Below are 20,818 nucleotides of genomic sequence, written 5' to 3'. Positions count from 1 at the left end.
TTTCCTTGTTTTATTTCTCTCAAGTCTGAATCATTACTCCCTTAAGAGAAGAGGGCTGAAAGGAGGACAACAGACTTCACCCATCTGTGCCAGGACAGAGCTGGGTGAAGCTTGTGAAGTAACAATTTGCATCTTCAGCACTATACACATTACCTGCTCCTTTAGCTGCTGGGAAACTTTTCAAAGTGTTGCAACTGGCAAAATCAGGTTAAATCAACAGGTTGTTTTCATTTCTGGTGAAAGCTTACATAAGGGTTAAATTTTAAAATGCCTTCACACTACTTTACAATAATTGAAAATGACTGGATATATATTACGTAAGTTTTAACAGTGCTAGTCTGCAATTTAGCGATGTCTCTGGAATGGAAAAACAAACTCTAAATTGATTTGTTGTATGGTCAACTCCCTCTTCTCACTGCGGTCACCAATCAGTTCACCTGTGACTTAACTCTATCCACTGCCTCCACCCCCCCCAACACACACACACCAATACTTAGACCAGGTAAAACTTTTAACACATTACAATTAAATTCCCGAGACCCTAGTATATTATGACCTAGACAGCAGGCACAAAATATTAATTGAACAAATAAATTCTGCCTTTTTTATTGTATTAACTTTTACTGTGTTTATGGCTATCCTTAAGAAATTTTCTAAAATGAGTCTTTGCTAAAAAGGATATAGAAGACATTTATTCACATCATGAAATGAGATCAGGAACCATAAAATTAAGATCTTGAAACATGTTTCTTAAGTTGCCATAAAACTCACATTCTGAAAAATCTGAAAATTATTTTTTTACACTTCGGGGGTTGCTTTCAAAGATTAGGTGAAAAGAGATTAATAGCACTTTCCTTGCCACTGATTTTATGTATCAGTTTAATCAAAAATGGTCAAATATCAGTAATTTCATATGGTTCTACTTGACTAGAATCATTAGACAGCTGAAAAACCGTAATATTTACACATCAAGTGAAACAATGCAAGCCTTTGTATTCCAAAGAAAAAAATCTTTGCAGGAGAGAATGACCTCAGCTACTCTGAAATGTGCTTAAACGACACATACTCAGCACCAGGGCTTATGGTGCTAGCTTTCCATATTTAAGGGTGCTACTGGTGAGGCTCAAAAGTCAGATCCTGACTAAGCTTCCTCAGTGCACACTAAAGACGGGTATTAGAGTAAGTTACAGGTAATTCTGGGGTGACAAGAGGCAGGGATAAAATAACTAACTTCCAAATCCAAAAATGTCATGTTGGTCAATAATTTTAAAATCTCATTCCAAAAAAGTGTGCTGTGTTTTGTTCACTTAGCTTTTCTATCTTCCACAAAAGGTGCTGAAAGGCAATGAAACTTCAAGAGTTAGGAAGTAGAAAACTGAGTAACTAGCCATTTCACAGGCAATAATCGGCTGCAGAGTAATACTGGCTTTGTTGTAAGTCAGAAGCCCACTTGATTAATATACAACATAAACATCCACAGCCATTAAATGACTTTATGAAAAACTAGCCATGTTAAGTATGATACACAATGATCACAAAACTACTTTGAAAACATGCTTTAAAACGCTGAAGCATAAGAAATAGTCTCTTATTTTCTAATGGGGGCAAGGGGTTCCCACATTTTCTGGAAGATAAAACAGAGACCCAAACACTGGACATAAAGATAGGCCTACAGAGCAACAATGCATTTCCCACAGAAAATCACAAAATCCTCATTCAGAATCCTGTACTTCTTTATCCTAAGGTACTGAGATTTAATCAACTCAGACACTATACACAATTCTGAGTCTCTTCTCATTTTTTATTTTTTAAAAAAGACAGATCTAGGATTTTGTAAGAAATTATTACTAAGTTACATTTATTTTTTAAATCTGTCAAGTACTACAGTAATGGAATAAATAAATAAGATTTTTTAAAGTTCAATGTTTATAGACATATTTATAAAAAAATGACTGAATTAGAAGACATTAAATAATGTTGATACACACCAGGAAGGGATTAGGCAAGGAAAGGCACATCATTTCACCACAAGAAATAAAGACCATAGTTGGAAGTTAACGACCAGCCAAAGCTTTAGATCTTGTGGTAGTTTTCCTAGCTCCAGAGGGTCATTATGGTGTAACCTTCTTTATGGTACTTAGCTGAAATAAACATATGGCAGTTGGAGAATTTTACTCTGTGACCCCAATGTAGTGTTAAAAAAAAGCACTCTTTTAATAAGTCTGGTGGGTGAGGAGGGAAGGAACAAAAATCCAAAATGGTTTGGCGATACTGAAAATCTTATTGACGTATTAAGGAGAGTTTTAAAAAAAAAGTAAATAAGGTTAATCCTCTTCTCTGGCTGAACTGGAATTCTTGCAGTTACAAAGTTAAAATTCCATGTAAACACTTCCTTTCTTGTAAACAGACACAGTACAGATAAACAACTGAAGATATTTCACCTCAGATGAAGTTATATGCCAATATTTAGAGAAAAAGATCTTAGATAATTTCCTTAGATAGCCTAAGTCCCTGAAAACAGCACTAATACCTCTGGCTGACTGGCTATCTACAACAGCAAAGTGAACATAAGTTTTGACAATGATTGTTTCCCAAACAAACTAGAGTTTCCAGTTAAACAGATACTTTATCCAACAGACCTCAGCAGAACTTGCTTTGGGTCAACCTCCTCCTACCAATTTTCTTTCACAAATTTGTGCCAAGAGTTTACCCATTTTGTTTCTGTCTGGACTCTGAACCTAGATTAGTTTGACTGAAAGATGGAATCACTCAGGTTCCATATAAATTTTAGTGGTATTAAGAAACGTCTGCGTGAATAAATAAAATGGATTTTCAGGATAAAACGGTATACCCGTTAAAAAAAGAGTTAAATTAAAAACAATTGGGGGGCAGATAAGGGAAAATATTAATATCAAAAAATCATAAAAATGGCAATTGTAAAGCAGGCAGCTTCCCACTCATGCCACACGATATGCCTTCATGAAGGTGTACTCTTTCCGGTTGGTATGAGCGGCCCAGACGAAGAGAGCAGAAGCCATGAACTGTAAGGGAGCTGAGACGCAAGCCAGGCAGAAGGACCATCCGAATTCGCCAGACACATTCTCAGGCAGCTCCAGTTTCTGGTGGAGTAGTTCAATTCCAGCAACGTAACAGCTCACTGAGCCCAGTGTACACAGACCTTGGAGGAAAATTTAGAAAAAAACATAGCTAGATAAGAGCATGGTAAGAGCTTTCCAGGCAACACAACAGGGCAGTAATATGGGATCCCTAAGGAGACAAGAAGTAGGTAAAACTAAGTGTGATGACAAGACCCACCTGCAAGGAGATGGAGAATGCCTGTGGCAATGGTGGGGTACAAGCTTCGGCAGATACAAGCACAAAGTCCAATCAAAGCCCCAAAGCACATCAAACCTAGACTAACAAAAGGTAAAAGGAACTGGCAACGCCAAAGATCTGATTTTAAAAAAGAGAGAGAGAAAAAAGAAACGTTACCATGATTTCAGTTTTCTCACAATTTCTTTCATATTCTAATTAGAACTTCTCTCAAAAAGTGAGAATGAAGTATGCTAATATTGAGGTTTTTTCCTAAACCACATTATTCAAAAACAATGCTAACTTGGTCCTGATAAAAGTAAAAGGACACTAACAATTAACTGTTACTGAGGGTTTCCTATGTGTCAGGCACTGTTCTATACATGCTTTGTGTATTAAACCTCCCAACATCTCTATGAAGTAGGTACTATTACTATTATCTCCATTTTATAAATGAGGAAACTGAACCAAGAGGTATAAATAACTTGTACAAGGTAACACAATAAGTGGTAGAACCAGATTTGAAGCAAAACATACAAACAAATTAACAAACAAATGGCTCTACATACAAACAAATTTAAGTCCTTATAGGATTTTAAGACAGGAATAACAAGCAAATGAATAGAGATTATAAAAGACCTGTTAAACGAATATACATAAAGCACAAAGCAGAGGATCTGGTATATACCAGGCACTCAATAAATGGCAGTTTTAATTATCATAAATTCCCTCAGCAACATGGGAATAAAAGCTGATGACTTTACAAAGCATCCCATTACATTTTCAAATTATTTTAATTATTATCAATGTAGTAACATCAATTCTAAACCAAACTTTACCTTTTAGTGCTAGTTTTACTTTCTGGAACTATATAAAAGTCTTTTCTCTAACTTCCCTTCAAACTCTGTTAGTAATAAACTTCTTCCTATGCATTCACAATGCAAAACTGAATACTCGTCATTTATTCAATGTTCCTTCTCATGACGTGGTCATTCTTCCAGGCAAGCTCCAGTAACTCTCTATATAGCCTAGAAACGGTCCAAATATGAAGACAGCATTTCCTAGGCCGCCTGACCATCAAGGAATAGAATGCTCGTAATAAATACTTTCATTTGTTTTTGACATCTACACCTTGGTTACTACCACCTAAGACTGGATCAATACTTCGGCAGGCCTGATACTTGTTGACTCATATAAAGCTTGCAGTCAACTTTTTTCACATATCCCAATCTGAACTCAGATAAATGAAGTGTTTAACTTAAATACAAAAATGTATTATTTATCCCTGTTAAATTTCCTCTTTAAATGGGCCCATTAATAACATCTTTTGGATGGTCTGGATTCTGTCACCCAATGCATTAGCTGCTCAACTTCATAGTTGTGATTTGGTAAGTATGAATCTAACTTCTAAAATGTGTTATCAACAGAACAGAGTTTGTTGGGATAATGTTAAAGACCTTATTTCAAGTTGATACAATGTACAATGTCATCCTGTTCCAAAAAGAGTTCAACAAAAGGGAAATAAAATTATTTTCTTTTTTTCCCAATTGTCTTGCTGCGTTCAAACTACTCACAGGTCCGAAGCAGATCAATCCCACTATTGTGGTTTCCAGGATCAACAAATTTCTCCACGAACTGCTCATTTAGCGTGAAACTGATACATTTTGTGACCATATCAAATGACTCTGGAACGAGAATAACAATGATTGCTTGTTGTTTTAATTTTAAACATTTAACAAAAATCTCTTTTAGTAATTATTCTCTGAAATAAAAAGTGATATGGAAAAATGTTCTCAGGGGAGACAGCAACCTCTTTGGTCCTGAGTGACACACAGGCGTCACCAATGCCCAAAGGACCAATGGTTCTCAGCAGCAGGCTTAAGACATGGGTTCAGGAAGGCGCAGTAAGAGGAGCAGTAAAATGAATTAGAATAGGTAGTAAGAAGACTAGGAAGAAGGAGTGGACAAAGACTGAAATAAATAGAAACTTTGATCTTCTCCCCCAGACCTACTCTAAAACCCATGTTCCCCATTTCAGGTAATGACAATTCCATTCTTCTCGTTCCTCAGACCAGAAACTTTAGAGTCATTCTTGCCCATATGCATTCCATCAGGAAATCCCAGAGGCTCTACCTTCAAAATATATCCAGAATCAGTACTGGTAGCTTAGTACTACCACCCTGGTCTTGAGTCATAATCATCTCTCACCTGAATTGGTGCAATAGCCTCCTAAGTCTCCTGGCTTCTGTCTTGGCCAGCCACCTGTCTGTTTTCAGCACATCTTCCTAGGTGACCAGATTATCTTTCCTCTGCACAAAGACCCCCAGTGGCTTCATCACACTCAGAGCAAAAACCAAAGCCCTCATCACACCTAGAGAATCCTGCGTGATTTGCCCTACTCCCTCTCCCAGGATGTGTCTCTGACACATACCCAACTCTTCCCCCAGCCCCCTCCCTTCCAGCCCAGGGAATTCCTTGCTGGTTCTTGAATACTTCAAGCATGCTCCCACCACAGGGCCCTTGCAGTTGTTCCTTCCAACTTAAATGATTCTCCCTGCCTCCACAACTACCCATATGGTCAACTCCTTCACCTTTAGCAAGTCTTTCCTCAAGTGGTATTTTCTTGTTGCAGCATATCTTGCCTTTACTATTTAATAGCATAACTTATGCCCACCAACATCCCCTTCCCTATGTATTTCCAAACCCCCTTTATTGTGCTGTATTTTTCATAGCACATGTCATCTTCTACTATATAATTACTTATTCTGTTTATACTATTATACTTATTTATTGTTTGTTGCCTGTCAGCCCTTATTAGAATGTTAGCTCCCCGGGAGTAGGGATTTTTATATGTTTTTTTCCCTAATGTACTCCAAGCTCCTAGGCCCTGGAACATGAAGGAATGCAATAAATATTTGTTGACTGAATAATAAATGATTGCTAAGATTCAAATATCAAGTGCTCCTATGCTCTCATAAATAGAATTGAACATTTTAAATAAAATTTAACCAACTTTCACCTCTTTCCAAACTACTTTCTTTTTTCCATACAAAATCACAACTATCAGCCTTCCGACGTATGGTAACTCAAGCCTGTTGTACTGTGATTTGAATACATTACTTCCCACCAAGAGCCCAACAGAAGTAGTCATACATAGAAACAATTTATAAAGCTGTTCCTTACAAAGAACTCTAAAGCTTCCATCTTAATAAATGGAAATTAAAATTTTTAAATGTTAAGAATGCTTACAAAATAAACTTGAGAGGCAGTTTCTTAGATTTTTTTTTTTTTTACTTCTGTAATGGATATTTTTAACCTAAAAACTCCATCAAGACTGTTGTAAAACAGTCTCAAATATGCAGACTTAAACACAGAAGTGGTCGAATTATATCCTCTAAGATTTAGAGGGCAAATGATAATATCAACTATAACACAGCTACATATAAAATGACTATGAATTCATATGTGTTGACTTCATTTTGGATACTAGTCCGTTTTACCAGTTACCAAGTATTTGAAATCTTCCAGTGTTCTTTTCCAATTATTTTCTCATGACATGTGAGTTTAATACAAATATTTTAATGAGTGGGTAAATAAGTACAAAGATTTAGAACGATTTTCCCAAGATAAGGACAGTTACTCATCCAACCAATATTAATGAGTACGATGGTAATTCACAGAAGCTGGGGAGGGTAGTGACGGGGAAAAAAGAGATACATAAGATTTCTTTCTTTGGGGAGAGAAAGAACCCACAAACCTGCTTATACATAACTGGGCCATCATCACATCACTTTCTCTATTATACAGTAGGTAAAGGAGACAAAAGTTAAAATAAGAGAAATACCTGTCCTTTCTGGTGGACTATACCAGTATGTGTTTTGGGGTATAGTGATACACCGTCTCCACAATCCCACTGTGCCATTATATCGGAAAAGTGCATCATTATAAGTCTTTTCATCTGCCTCATCACTAGCAAAGTCAGTCCAGATACTTTTGTTCAAATCGCTGGAATTTTCTTGAACTGGACTTCGATACTCATACCAGAAGTCTGTGCCAATTGAGGCCGCCATGTAGATGGTAGAAATGAGGCTAAGCACACAAGCAATTACAAATGCTGTAGCAAAACGGTTATCCATTCTGGCATTCAGACTGCTCTGTTTAAAAGTTGAAGAAAGAACAAAAGTTAGACTTCAAGGACAAACACAGATTTTGAAGGGAATTATGTCAAAATCACCCTTTACCCTATTCCCCCTCCCAAGGCTCTTTAAAGTAATGTATAATCATTAATGAATTAAAAAAAAAAAAAGAGGAAGCAAGCATTTTTTAATTAAGTTCAAAACAAAACTTATTATCACGAAAGTACTTATTGAATGCTCACATACCCAGGATGCTACGGAGACAGAGGTCTTGTTCTCTAGTCTATCACCTGCACACTAAAACAGACAACACTGAAATGGACATACACATTACAGATACAAACAACAGACATGCCCAGAGTCAGCAATGTACCTTGCATAAATTTTTAATGACAGACTGCAGAGCGTTAAGTGTTCTGGGTCTGAGTGTGAAAAAGGCATAGGAAAAGGAAGCAGAGGAAATCGGCTTCTCCCAGTTTCCTCTGCATAGGGAAACCTTCTAAAACAAGGTTAAGAGTAAGGAGCTATTTAAAAGACAGGTGAAAATGTTTGTTAACCCAGAAAGAAAGGTTGTTCCAGGTGCATGGCATAGCAAAGAGAATAACAACATATAATAATGCTAGATACCAATCTGCCACTAATCCATTAAAGCTAAGCCAAGCTCTTTTACGCTGCCAAAGTCTTCACTCCTATCTACTCTACCCATTCCTTATACTTCTGAACCTACTCATCTGCAAACTAAATGATCCCTCCTCAGCCAGAAAGAAAACTCTGGATTAGGCAAATATTAACACTCCCAAGGCGTGGACAGGGCTCGCTGGCAGTAGTAAATGGCCGCAGTAAAATGACTCAAGGCGGATCAAGCTTAGTCAAATACTGCAAGTATATACCATGACCGCGCCAAACACCTTAAAAAGGAGCACGAAATCGGGCTCGCGAACTGTGGTTGCTGAGTTTGGGAAATGGCAAGTGACTCAGGAGAGATCAGAGCAATTACAATAATTAACGATAACTCCAGAAGTTGGGTTTGTATTTTTATTCTTTTTAATCCTTTTTCCTCCCGGTGGCTCTCAAATGACCTTAAAAGGTCCCGAGCACCGGGAGCGGCGGTTCGCCCAGGCCGGACGCCTGGCGCTGTCACCTCGTGGGGCGCACCCTGGGGCCGGGGGTGGTCGAGACCAGCCGGAGCTGGGGCGGGGCAGCCCTGCGCGGTCCCCGGCCAGGGGCCTCAGGTACCCGAGCAGGCCCCTCCCCGGACCACTCGGCCAAGGGAAAAGCCCCGCCCCAGGCCCCCACTCAGAACCCGCACAGCCCCGGCCGCGCCCGGGGAGGGGGCCCCTCTTCAAACGGCTGGAAACACCGAACGGCTACGCGACCCCCGCCCGGCGACCTCGGCCCCGCTCACTCACCGCCCATCCTCCTGCTCCGCCAGCTTCACCCTCAAGCTCAAACCACAGCACCCTACTCTCCCCGCGCCTCCTCTGACGCACTTCCCTGCAGAGCCCGCCCCCTCCATAACTCCCGCGCCTCCGCCTCCTCCCCGGGCCCGGCCTGGTCCCGGAGCCGAGGGGGCTTGTGGGAGTTGTAGGAGGGACAGAGGAAAAGCTGCGAGAGGCGGCGGACGGCATTCTCGGTGCCGCGCGGCGCATTGTGGGAGATGTAGTTCAGCTCCCTAGGTGCGCAAAAAGGAAGTCTGAGCAGATGGATTCTTATATTTTACTAAGGAAGGGACGAAGGTCCACCGAGTAAGGCGACCTATTTCCGGTCACTACTAGTCATTAATTGTGACGAATATGACTCAGATTTTTCCAGTCCTGTGCTATCCCTACCACCACCCTGCTTATGAACAGCAATGCGATTGTACTTTTAAAATGTTAACCCATTGATTTTCTCTCCCACAACCTCACTCCCACTGCAGCAGATAGTCTTTCTGGTTTTACTGCTTACGTTTAGACTAAGAAGGATGTAACCTGACAGAAGGTATCCAACTAGAATGTAATGACATTCTTCGGGTTTCGTGTAGTTTTTGTTTGTGGCTGCTTTCTCTTTGTGGCAAGTGATATTAGTTTTCTCTTTATTGCAGTCAAGTTTACTTTTAAAATAAATTACAATTTGTTGAAGAAAAATATTAAGTTAATACTGAGGGTCCCAGATATGTCAAAAAAGTGAATAAAAAATTTATGTAGTATGAAAAAGACTGAAATTTGGAGAATATTGCCTTAAGCAGATAAAGTCATGGACAACCTCAGAGATCGCAGATGACTGTACGGCACAGAGGCAACAAAATGATTCTAAGCCTTCAAGTACTGCATAGAAATCCACAGACAGGAAGCAGGGACATCTTTTTAGTGACGTGTGTGGACTCATGAATGTGCTCTGAGAATAGCAAATGATGGATTTCTCAACAGATACCTACAGAGACAGCCAACTCAAGGACCAGAGGGGCTCTCAAACCCTTCCTCGTCCCCCAAATGCCTTAGAATTTGGCCACAGCACAGGAGAAAGGTGGGAGGCCCAAGTTGATACTAAATTTCTACCCCCCTGACAGACTGAAGGCATATCATTTGTTTTTCTACTTTTAGCTATAGTTCTTTTGCCTAAATGGCTGAACTGATATTCACATCCAGTACCTAATTAAAGTAATAGCCAAATATAATATTCAAATATGACTGGATTTTCATGTAGAATATCTGGTCATAGGAGAAGTTTGTCAGAGACACCAACTAGAGAAAATGGAGGAGGTGCCCAGGCAAATTGTTATTGTGCAATAAGACTCCTCAAAGCATTTATTCACCAGGAAATGTTTTCATCCACTGGCTTCATTAGAAATCCCCTACCTTCTCTCTCCAGCGGAGTAGAACTATCTCTCCAGTGAAGTCACATGGTAAATAAAACCAGGCTAAAGAGAAGTTTAAAAAAGGAAGAGGAAGACAGCACCTCAGTTCACAAACAAGGGAACGGAGCCCAGGGAATAACTGACTTCAAACTTGAATACTGGGGTGAGTTGACTAGCTTTGTGCCGTTAGACAATTTACTTACTTACTCTTACTTATTCTTTAAGTCTCAGTTTACTTTTCTCTAAATTATGATGTTGACAGTAGCACCTATCCTGTGTGATCCTTGTAAGGATTAAATGAGAAAATACACATAAAGTACCCAGCCCAGAGCCTGGAGCGTAGTAAACAATTGTTAAATTATTAGTATTTGCAAATATTTGTTCAACACCTGTAATCTTTGAGTAGGATCAGTACTGTATAAACACCTTTTTAAAGCTCTCAATTCCCCTGGAGGCTGGAAGTAAGCCATTTATCTTGGTCCCTGCTCACATCAGGAGGTTTATGAACCTCTGGACTAACTGCCAAATGACTAGGAAAGACTTTCCAGGACCAGATTTCAGGCATCCTTACTTAGCTCCGCTCAGGAGATTCCCAGGCTGGGCTCATAGCATACGTAAGTCCTCATGATTCAGGAGATGGATGTTCCTGGGGAGACCTGCAAACAAGGATTACACTTTCTTTTTTTATTTTATTTTATTTTATTTTATTTTATTTTATTTTATTTTATTTTATTTTATTTTATTTTTTAATAGATCTTCATTGGAGTATAACTGCTTCACAATACTGTGTTAGTTTCTGTTGCACAAGGGAATCAGCCATATGCATACACATGTCCCCATATCCCCTCCCTCTTGAGCCTCCCTCCCATCCTCCCTATTCCACCCCCGTAGGTCATCGCAAAGCACCTAGCCGATCTCCCTGTGCTATGCTGCTGCTTCCCACCAGCCAACTATTTCACATTTAGTAGTGTGTATATATGTTGATGCTACTCTCACTTCGCCCCAGCTTCACCCTCCCATCCCATTTCCTCAAGTCCATTTTCTGCGTCTACCTCTTTATTCCTGCCCTGCAACTAGGTTCATCAGTACTTTTTTTTTTTATATTCCATATATACACGCTAGCATATGGTATTTGTTTTTCTCTGTCTGACTTATTTCATTCTGTATGACAGACTCTAGGTCCATCCACCTCACTACAAATAACTCAATTTCGTTTCTTTTTATGGCTGAGAAATATTCCATTGTATATATGTGCCACATCTTCTTTATCCATTCATCTATCAATGGACATTTAGGTTGATTCCATGTCCTGGCTATTGTAAATAGAGCTGCAATGAATATTATGGTACATGTCTCTTTTTGAATTATGGTTTTCTCAGGGTACATGCTCAGTAGTGGGATTGCTGGGTCATATGGTAGTTCTATTTTTAGCTTTTTAAGGAACCTCCATACTATTTTCCATAGTGGTTGTATCAATTTACATTCCCACCAACAGTGCAGGAAGGTTCCCTTTTCACCACACCCTTTCCAGCATTTATTGTTTCTAGATTTTTTGATAATGGCCATTCTGACCGACGTGAGGGATACCTCATTGTAGTTTTGATTTGCATTTCTCTAATAATTAGTGATGTTGAGCATCTTTTCATGTGCCTCTTGGCTATCTGTATGTCTGCCTTGGTGAAATGTCTATTTAGGTCTTCCGCCCATTTTTTTTTTTTTCACACACACACACACACACACACACACACACTGTATTTTATTTTTACAAGAGATAGATAAACTGACACTAAGCACTGTAAATGGATAACCACAACAAAAGCAACAATGATTGCAATTACCAAACACAAAACACACTCATACTATGTCATAATATTGACATTCAGTCCAGTAATCCTCCACTGTAACAGCTCCTTTACTTTGCAGTGAAAATTGATTTGTATATTTTTTGCCTCTTAGTCCTTGTGGGATTTTTTTTTTATTCAAACAGAAAGTCACAAAAATTATAATCATCCTCATCAGTTCACTCAGTCCCATGTAATTATTTTTTTTTATCTTGATCTTTTGTTAGCACTTTTATGAATTCATCAGTTTTCCATTAGAGTTCTGAAAATGCTTATTCATTCAGTTCAACAGTATAGTCAGTTACCAGAAACCTGTACTTGTCAGAGTCTTTTCCATGAATCCCTTGAAGATGAAACCCTTTTATAGGAACATTTTTGCAAAAGCATCAGAGTACACCCAGAACTGTCTGTAAATGACAAAAGACCTAAAAATGACCATGGTTAAAGATTTGATGAAAGTTCATAATAATGCAATTGACAAGGAAATTTAGTTACTTCTAAGATATACATTTTAAAGTAATAACTAGAATTATAACATTATACCAGAACATATAAGATTTTTAGAAATTTCATGTAATGTCTGAAACATTTATATTAATATATTTCCATACAAATAACCCAAAGAAAGTTTAGTATTAGTTGGTTTTTTGTTTGTTTGTTTGTTTTTTTATACTGCAGGTTCTTATTAGTCATCAGTTTTATACACATCAGTGTATACTTGTCAATCCCAATCGCCCAATTCAGCACACCACCATCCCCACCCCACCGCGGTTTTCCCCCCTTGGTGTCCATACTTTCGTTCTCTACATCTGTGTCTCAACTTCTGCCCTGCAAACCGGTTCATCTGTACCATTTTTCTAGGTTCCACATACATGCGTTAATATACGATATTTGTTTTTCTCTTTCTGACTTACTTCACTCTGTATGACAGTCTTTAGATCCAAGGGATGACACTCTCATCCATTAAGTCTGCAGAATGCCTAGAAAACGCACAAGACACATTTCAATCAGCAATTTAGTATGGACCTGGGAGTGTCTGCATGCTTGAGGTTGTGACCATCCTGCCCACTCAGACCAGAGGACTTGAACCATCTCGTCACACCCAGTACCACTAAGCACACAACTGTGTTTCTGATTTATCTCTACATCTTGGGTGTTTCTGTCTTCTGTTTGTGCAGCTGGTCGTGTGGATAGGCAAAATAAATCCTTAATGAATTAATGGAGTTAAATGTCTGTTTCCATTTCTTACTGCACTGTTTGGGAAACAGTAGCTGCCTGACATATTTTCACAAATATTAAAGATGATTTAGTACAACCAAATACAGATCATGAAATTTAGATTTAAAAGCAAAGTTGAACTAGACCTCTGGCTTAATTTGTTAAGGATGGTTCTAGTTTCAGCAAGAAGGTGTTATAATTACACTATACTTTAAATAAACCAAATAACTGAAAATCTAGATACGCAGGTATTATAACTTGTTTATATTATGTGCTTACAAAGCAACTCTTTATGTGAGAATTCCCTTCAATCCCAAATTCCCTAATATACTTACATATACTTACATATTATTTTTAATTGTACTTTTTTTAGAAATTAAAAATTATATTAAGCAAGATATATCTACATTATATTTTTCTCATATAGTTTTTTTTTTAATTGGAGTATAATTGCCTTACAATGTTGTGTTAGTTTCTGCTGTACAATGAAGTGAATCAGCTATATGTATACATATATACCCTCCCTCTTTGACCTCCCTCCCCCCCACCCATCCCACCCATCTAGGTCCTCACAGAGCTTTGTCCTGGTTGTTTTCCTTATGAACTTTGGAGTGCAGAAAGGAGGAAAATAGAAATATATGCAAATTAATGGGTTCCAGTCAACAACTACCCTCAAAAAGATGTGTCAACCTTCGAATTTCTTTGTACCAATTCACTATAGAACAATGGCAAAATTAATCAAGGACAAGGCAAATAGAAAACTACATCCAAAATAGCTCTTTCCTTTTAGTAATTCCTGTCAAATGTTACACAGAGCAACAAACTATAGTTGTTCAGATGTCCATGCTTCTGAAGGACAGAGGATGGACCATACGTAGATGAGAACTTTAAATTTAAATTGTCCTTTATTTTAAAATCATCAATGTGAATCTTTGGTAGATGACCTCTTTCTGGGCCCCAGTGTCCTCATTAGTAAAATGGTTGTACTAGATGATCACTAATGTCACTTAAAGCTCTAAAATTTTATGGCTTATAATTCTGCTGGAAGAAGAATAATGTAACTCCGAAATATGGTTGTCATAGGTCCACAGCATTAAAGCTTCATTGGGGAATTCATGTATCCTACACCTCCAGCCAAGGCAATATGCAAGAAGACAGAGATAGTGGGAAATGCAGATGGACAAAGAAAAAGGAGGAAGGCTATATGCATTCTGATTAGAAAAGATGCAGCAACTCAGACCTTTGCTGTTTCAAAAAAAACCAGTAATCATGGAAAATAGAAGCTGTTGGAGAAGTTTGTGAAAAGTCCTTATTCATTGCAAATGGCTCAAAACTCAAGCATAATTCAGTCAAGATCTACAAACATTTATTGATCACCTATTGTATGCCAGACACTGTGCTGGGTACACTGACCACCTATTGTATGCCAGACACTGTGCTGGGTATGAGGGACACCAATATAAATAAATACAATTTTTTGCTGTACACAACCTAAATCCAGATTAAGTCAACTATTATGAAGAAGCCTGAAGTGTGCCTAAAATACTAATATCACTGCTGTTTACGTAAATATGAGGTACCAGGGGAAATAATCCAACAAATAAAGTGGGGGAGGACACTGAAAATAGCAAATAGGTTCCACTTAATTTGGCATGATATATTACATTATATTGCACTAAACTCTCCAAGTAACTGTCAGAATAAAAAAAAAAAAAAATCACTTAACTCTTAGACTATAAACAGAGCTCTTACACTGGACTATTTAAATGGTTCTACATGTTATGATACTCAAGTAAGAGTGTTTCTAACAAATGAATATATAATCACTCTGATTGATAAGATTTATGAAAAACAAATAGTTTGCTTCATGATCTTTGCCATTTATTCTGGGACATATCAGTAGACCATGTACGAACAGAGGTTTCTTTCTGCTGTGCTATCTGCTACCTAATCTAATGAATCCTTTCTAATATGGGGGTGAGAGTGGTTGATAGAGGAAAAAAAAGAGGTAATATATCATAGTGCCAGTTGGGGTGGCCATATTCACACAAAGCCTTCAATCCGCCTGTGCAGCAGAGGCTTGTAGTCACAGCTTTGGCTGAATGGTGATAGTAGATCCACTTGAGCAGATGCCTCAGTGGACAAAAACTTACTCTCTCCCCATTTTCAACATTTGAGCCAGTTCTGAACATATCTCAGGAATTGGGACACAGAATGAGAGAGGGTTCAGAAGTCTAAATTAATTCCTAAAAATTTCTGAGATCCAGGCCAGAAGACTTCTAAGAAGTTCAAATTTAGAGGTAATTTTTAAACTTTTTTAAAAGTTAGCCAAAATAATAACAAAGCATAATGTATAAAGTTGGTTAAGATGTATAAATTAGAACAGGGACTCTAAACTTTAGTGTGTTTAAGAATCACTTTGAGGGCTTATTAAATATAAAGTCCTAGACTCCACTCCTAACAACTCTGATTCAGTAGATCTGGGACCAGCTTCAGAAAGCTACAGTTTAGTAGGCATCCCAGGTGACTCTAACGTGGGTAATGTGGTCTGGCATCCACAGTTTCAAAACAATGACATTAAGAGGCCAAAAAAGACTTTAGTTAGAAAAATGCTATAAGCTAGAGGCCGGTGGAAAGATATCGATGGTCTCTGCCTTCAAGTTGCTCATGATCAGCTCAGGAGGTCAGATGCTAAAACAACTTACCATGTAAAATGAGATAATAAGTACTTTAGAAGCAGTGTTGTAAAAGTTCTTAGAGAACACAAAGCTGAAAACAATGATCTCTGCTAGGGATGAAGGAGGAAAGTTGAGTGTTTTTGTTTTTTTGTTTTTTTCTGAAAAAACAATTCTTGAGAGGTGACATGTGTGCTGTAATTCAGTTACTGATATTTACAGCTTACTCTTGTTTTGTTGGTCATCACTTTGTTCATACTGCCGTTTCATATGCTTATGGTGTCCAGTGTTGTTTTTGAGTTTTGGTCTGTGCGTAGCTGGTTATTTTACTGTTAGTTTCCTCATGTCTATTTCAAAGAGCATTCAAAGTTAAAAATGATTGTCGTTCCTAATTTATTTAGAACTATGACCTCCCCTACTCTATCTAGTCAGCTTTTATTGTGGGTTCTGTCTCATAATAGCTCTGTACTCTTTGAGCTATTAAAAGACCAGTACAATGCTGTTTGTTCCCTTTTTTGGCTTAAAACAATTTATTTTCTAACTTGGGTCCCAAGATACTGTTGATCCATGATGGGTATTCTCATACTGCAGCATTCTACCACTAATTACCATAATCCAAAGTGACTATATATGATAAAGCAAATCATTTTGTCTACAGCTGCTTCAAAGTTTACTGAGGAAGTCAGATTTGAGATATTTTACAACAGCAGGCTAACAGCTTTGGAATGCTGAAAGAAAATTTAAGACCTACAGAATAAATGTGCAGACAGATGTTTTCCTCTAGAGTGTGAGCATGAACTCTTTTCCATTTTATAATTCTTTTATGTGGAATTCTTGAGACATACCTAAAAAAATTTTTTTCAATATCTTAGCCCCAGAATCAGCCTTATCTTTTCAAATACTAGAAGAACTTCTGGCTGCAGAATGCAAAATTCCAATAATACAATTAAAGTACAATTACAAAGAAATTTTAAAATATATACATATAATTGCTTCTTTAATGCACACACACACACACACACACACACACACACATAGTGTTTAAATATTTAAATTTTCCATGTTTACCCCATCAGTCCTTTTCAAGTAAACATTGTCCTACTTCAAACTATTTGAAAAATGAAATATTCTATTAAATAGTTAAGGCTTACCCAGTGAGAAAGATTTCTATCCAAGAAATGTCAAAAAGTTAATTAGTTTATCTCCTCTGCAGCCTATATTTAGTGAAGGATATACCCTCCCACACTCCCTCCAGGAACAACACAGAGCAGCCTAGGACACAAAAGGAGGTAGACCCAGGCCCGTAAATCAACTCCCAAGTGACTTTATGGGGCTGCCCCAGATCAGGGTAGCCCTCATCCTCCCCTGACCCAGACTAAATGCCTGAGACTGAGGTGGCAATAGAACACATCAGGAAGAAGACAGAAGAAAGGAGCACAGCAGGCAGGATCATTCTTTTCAATATATTAATTACGGGAGAAATAATTCGGTAGAAAGGACTTCAAGTGTTTCACAATTATATTTTCATCTATGCGATAGTAGTATCAACCTGAAACTGTAATTTTGATGAAGAAATGAGATGGAGGGAAAGTAAGGACAGAAGAGTATGAAGGAAGCTTGAGCCACTTTGGCCAGTAAAGAATTGAAATAAAAGGAGTCAAGTTTCAGAATCTGTTGTATTTTACTATGGTAAAATGCAAATAAATAAAAGGGAAAAGATGAGAGAAAAATATGATAGAATCTTTTTGATATTAGCCTGTTTCTCAAGTGTTTTGAATGAACCAAAAATCTTCCTTTTATAGTGCCTATACTGGCCACTCCATTGTAATGTCACCTAATATAGTTCTGTCTGTTGCCAAGTCAGTAATTCCAAAAGTGAAGTTCACTGATGTGTGCAGGCACTTACTGAAAAGTCAGAGCTCAAAAGCTAAAAACTCACTGCTATCAAGGTGAGGTGTAAAGAAGAAAAGATCAGAGGGGATCTAGAGACTGATGAAGGATAGTTATTTGAGGGTTAGTAGGGAGAAAAATCTCCTGCTCAAGGATATTAACACTAACAAAAGGGAACTTAATTGGTTGAATTATAGTAACAGGTAACAGCGGAAAAATAACAGTTTGTGACTTTTAAACCTGTGTTTGTAAGCTGCATAAATAACAGCAATGCCCACAGTTAAACCCCAATGAATTCATCCTTGCTAAATTATACTGGATCATGAGTAACATTTCCAAAGCACCTACTACATGCAAGGTTCTGAGCTAACTGTAGTGAAAAATTTTTTTTAATAATGATAAACGCACAAGACATGGTCCCAGCATTTTGGGTATTTTTTAAAACTTACTGAACAAGACAGGATCAATTATGCATGAACTGAAAGAGTGAAATAAATGGGAAGAAACTAATACCCTAATTGGAATCATTATGTTTGCCATAGATGTGGACTGGTATGATTTGGGGAAATTTCAATTTACTCTTTATGCAATGGAAGACTGTTTTCTTCACATTTCACCAATGATGTAGATGAAAACAGTATCTTCAACATCACCACCTTAAAATTCTAAAAGTAAAACAGTATCTTGTATGTGAAACAGGAGGCTAGATCAAAAGGATTCTCAGTGTCAGAAAAGCAAAGATGTCTTTAAAGTAGGTAAGGAGAAAAAGTTAATTCATTTCCTAATCTCTGGAGATTTAAAGAAACAAATTGAATATCTTGAAGAAAAAAGTCAAAAAGCACCTCAGTTTCCTGGGCAAATGCAAATAAAGAAAACCATAACCACAACTACCCAATACCAATCAGGGTGGTGTTCCTTGCGGGCCCTTTCTGAGGATTGGTAGAAACTGTTTTTTAATCTCTGTTTTTCTGCGTGTCCCAAGATCTTTTAAGGAAGGGGGTGGGGCAGGGAGAAGAGGCAGGCGTTGTATAAAAGAAGCTGCCTTGAGAATTCTAAAATTCATACAAAAACTTCCTAGGTAAGAAAATTTACCAGATTTGGCACCTGCTGGACCCAATGATGGACCCAGAAGCAACCACGGTTTATTTGGAATATTTCTATGTTACAAGCCAAAATCCTGATATTGAAGAGACCCACTCCCACGTTCCTTATACATCAGTCTTCCTTCCGGTCTTTTACACAGTGGTGTTCCTGACTGGAGCGTTGGGGAACGTCATTCTCATGAGTGCATTGCATTTCAAAAGGGGCAGCCGAAGACTGATTGACATTTTTATCATCAACCTGGCTGCCTCTGACTTCATCTTCATCATCACGTTGCCTCTCTGGGTGGATAAAGAAGCATCTTTAGGACAGTGGAGGACAGGCTCTTTCCTGTGCAAAGGCAGCTCCTACATGATCTCGGTCAACATGCACTGCAATGTCTTCTTGCTCACCTGCATGAGTGTTGACCGCTACCTGGCCATCATGTGTCCAGCCGTATCCAGGAAATTCAGAAGTAGAGACTGCGCGTATGGAGTCTGTGCCAGTGTCTGGTTTATCTCCTGCCTCCTGGGGTTGCCTACTCTTCTGTCCAGGGAGCTCACCCTGATTGATGGTAAGCCATACTGTGCAGAGAAGAGGGCCACTCCAACTAAACTGGCTTGGGGCCTGGTGGCCTTAATTTGTACGTTTTTTGCCCCTTTGGTGAGCATTGTGACCTGCTACTGTTGTATCACAAGGAAGCTGTGTGTCCGTTACAAGCAGTCAGGAAAACATAACAAAAAGCTGAGGAAATCCATAAAGGTCATCTTTATCGTCGTGGCAGCCTTTGTCTTCTCCTGGCTGCCCTTTAATACTTTCAAGCTCCTGGCTATTGTCTCTGGGCTGCAGCAAGAACTCTACTTTCCTTCAGCTTTTCTCCAGTGGGGCATGGAGGTGAGTGGGCCCTTGGCATTTGCCAACGGCTCCATCAGCCCTTTCATTTACTATATCTTTGACAGCTACATCCGCCGGGCCATCGTGCGCTGCTTGTGCCCTTGCCTGAAGACCTATGACTTCGGGAGCAGCACCGAGACCTCAGACCTCACTAAGGCTCTCTCCAACTTCATTCAGGCAGAGGATTTTGCCAGAAGGAGGAAGAGGTCTGTGTCACTCTGAAAGGGGCAGTGACATTTCAAGCTCTGTTGGCGGATCGGAGGGTTCATTTGTGTCTGAGACAAGGAAAGAAGAAAAGTATTGCTAGTGGTAATATTGCTTCATGAATACAAGGAAGTGTTCATTTTTAAAGAGACATCTAGAAAGTCTCTGTGTTCATGGACGTAATTAGGCCACATGCTGTTTTGTTTTGTTTTGTTTTTCTTAGCTGAGTGGCCTTATTTGACCCTTGCCAATCAAGTTCACCAGGCAAAATACAACTCTTATGTTTTTGAACTCTAGGATAAAGGCTCCTGCTTGGGCCAGTTCCTTCCTTCATGGTTGTTAATGAACATTCAAGCCTTTTCCTCTCTCAGGAACCTAGATCCACATGACCCTTCATACCGGGCTCCAAAGTGGGCAACATTTAAAGGATTCTGCCAACTTGTGTCTGGTGAGAAATGTGGTGACAATGCAGGTAGTAAAAAATGTAATATACCTGTGCTCAATAATTAATTATTCCTGAGTAATGAAGTGAGGTTCTGGCCTTAATCTTTAAAACTTTATATGGTAATTCTATACCATCTTCCAACATTATCTTTCACCCTATACCATTCACAATAACTTTGGACTGGCGAAAGCTCACTGGGATAAAATCATTTTGTATTGTGTTTATGACTTGGGACTTATTTTACCACTTGGTCTTCAAGAGTATTTTAACAAGAAAGCATAGGACAA

The 20,818-nt window shown here is 38.6% G+C and overlaps 2 protein-coding genes across 6 annotated transcripts; one reads left to right on the top strand and one right to left on the bottom strand.

Annotated features, from left to right (window-relative positions):
* Positions 1–1,488: 1,488 nt before the first annotated feature.
* CLDND1 (claudin domain containing 1) lies at positions 1,489–8,956 on the bottom strand. 4 transcript variants are annotated; one of them, XM_036850652.1, is made up of 6 exons: positions 8,858–8,956; positions 7,695–7,745; positions 7,157–7,466; positions 4,887–4,997; positions 3,316–3,453; positions 1,489–3,178 (listed from the first exon to the last, which is right to left on the bottom strand). In XM_036850652.1, the coding sequence occupies exons 3-6, from the start codon at positions 7,446–7,448 to the stop codon at positions 2,958–2,960; spliced, it is 762 nt and encodes a 253-aa protein (XP_036706547.1). In that variant the 5' UTR covers positions 7,449–7,466; positions 7,695–7,745; positions 8,858–8,956; the 3' UTR covers positions 1,489–2,957. The 4 variants fall into 4 exon arrangements, with proteins under 4 accessions (XP_036706547.1, XP_036706545.1, XP_036706546.1 ...); XM_036850650.1 differs by having other exon boundaries at positions 7,695–7,738; positions 8,858–8,885; XM_036850651.1 differs by lacking the exon at positions 7,695–7,745 and having other exon boundaries at positions 8,858–8,934.
* Positions 8,957–10,309: 1,353 nt separating this feature from the next.
* On the top strand, positions 10,310–20,156 carry GPR15 (G protein-coupled receptor 15). Of its 2 annotated transcripts, none has more exons than XR_005019706.1 (2): positions 10,310–10,447; positions 13,057–13,453. XR_005019706.1 is itself a non-coding variant. In XM_036850649.1 (2 exons), exon 2 carries the CDS (start codon positions 19,025–19,027, stop codon positions 20,102–20,104), a length of 1,080 nt encoding a protein of 359 aa, XP_036706544.1. In that variant the 5' UTR covers positions 10,345–10,447; positions 18,987–19,024; the 3' UTR covers positions 20,105–20,156. The 2 variants fall into 2 exon arrangements, 1 of the variants encoding a protein (XP_036706544.1); XM_036850649.1 differs by lacking the exon at positions 13,057–13,453 and adding an exon at positions 18,987–20,156 and having other exon boundaries at positions 10,345–10,447.
* The last annotated feature ends 662 nt before the right edge of the window (positions 20,157–20,818 follow it).

Source organism: Balaenoptera musculus, chromosome 4 (genome assembly GCF_009873245.2).
Source record: "Balaenoptera musculus isolate JJ_BM4_2016_0621 chromosome 4, mBalMus1.pri.v3, whole genome shotgun sequence".
Taxonomy (NCBI): Eukaryota; Metazoa; Chordata; class Mammalia; order Artiodactyla; family Balaenopteridae; genus Balaenoptera; species Balaenoptera musculus.
The sequence above is the reverse complement of the archived record's forward strand: the minus strand, read 5'-3'. Positions and strand labels throughout refer to the sequence as shown.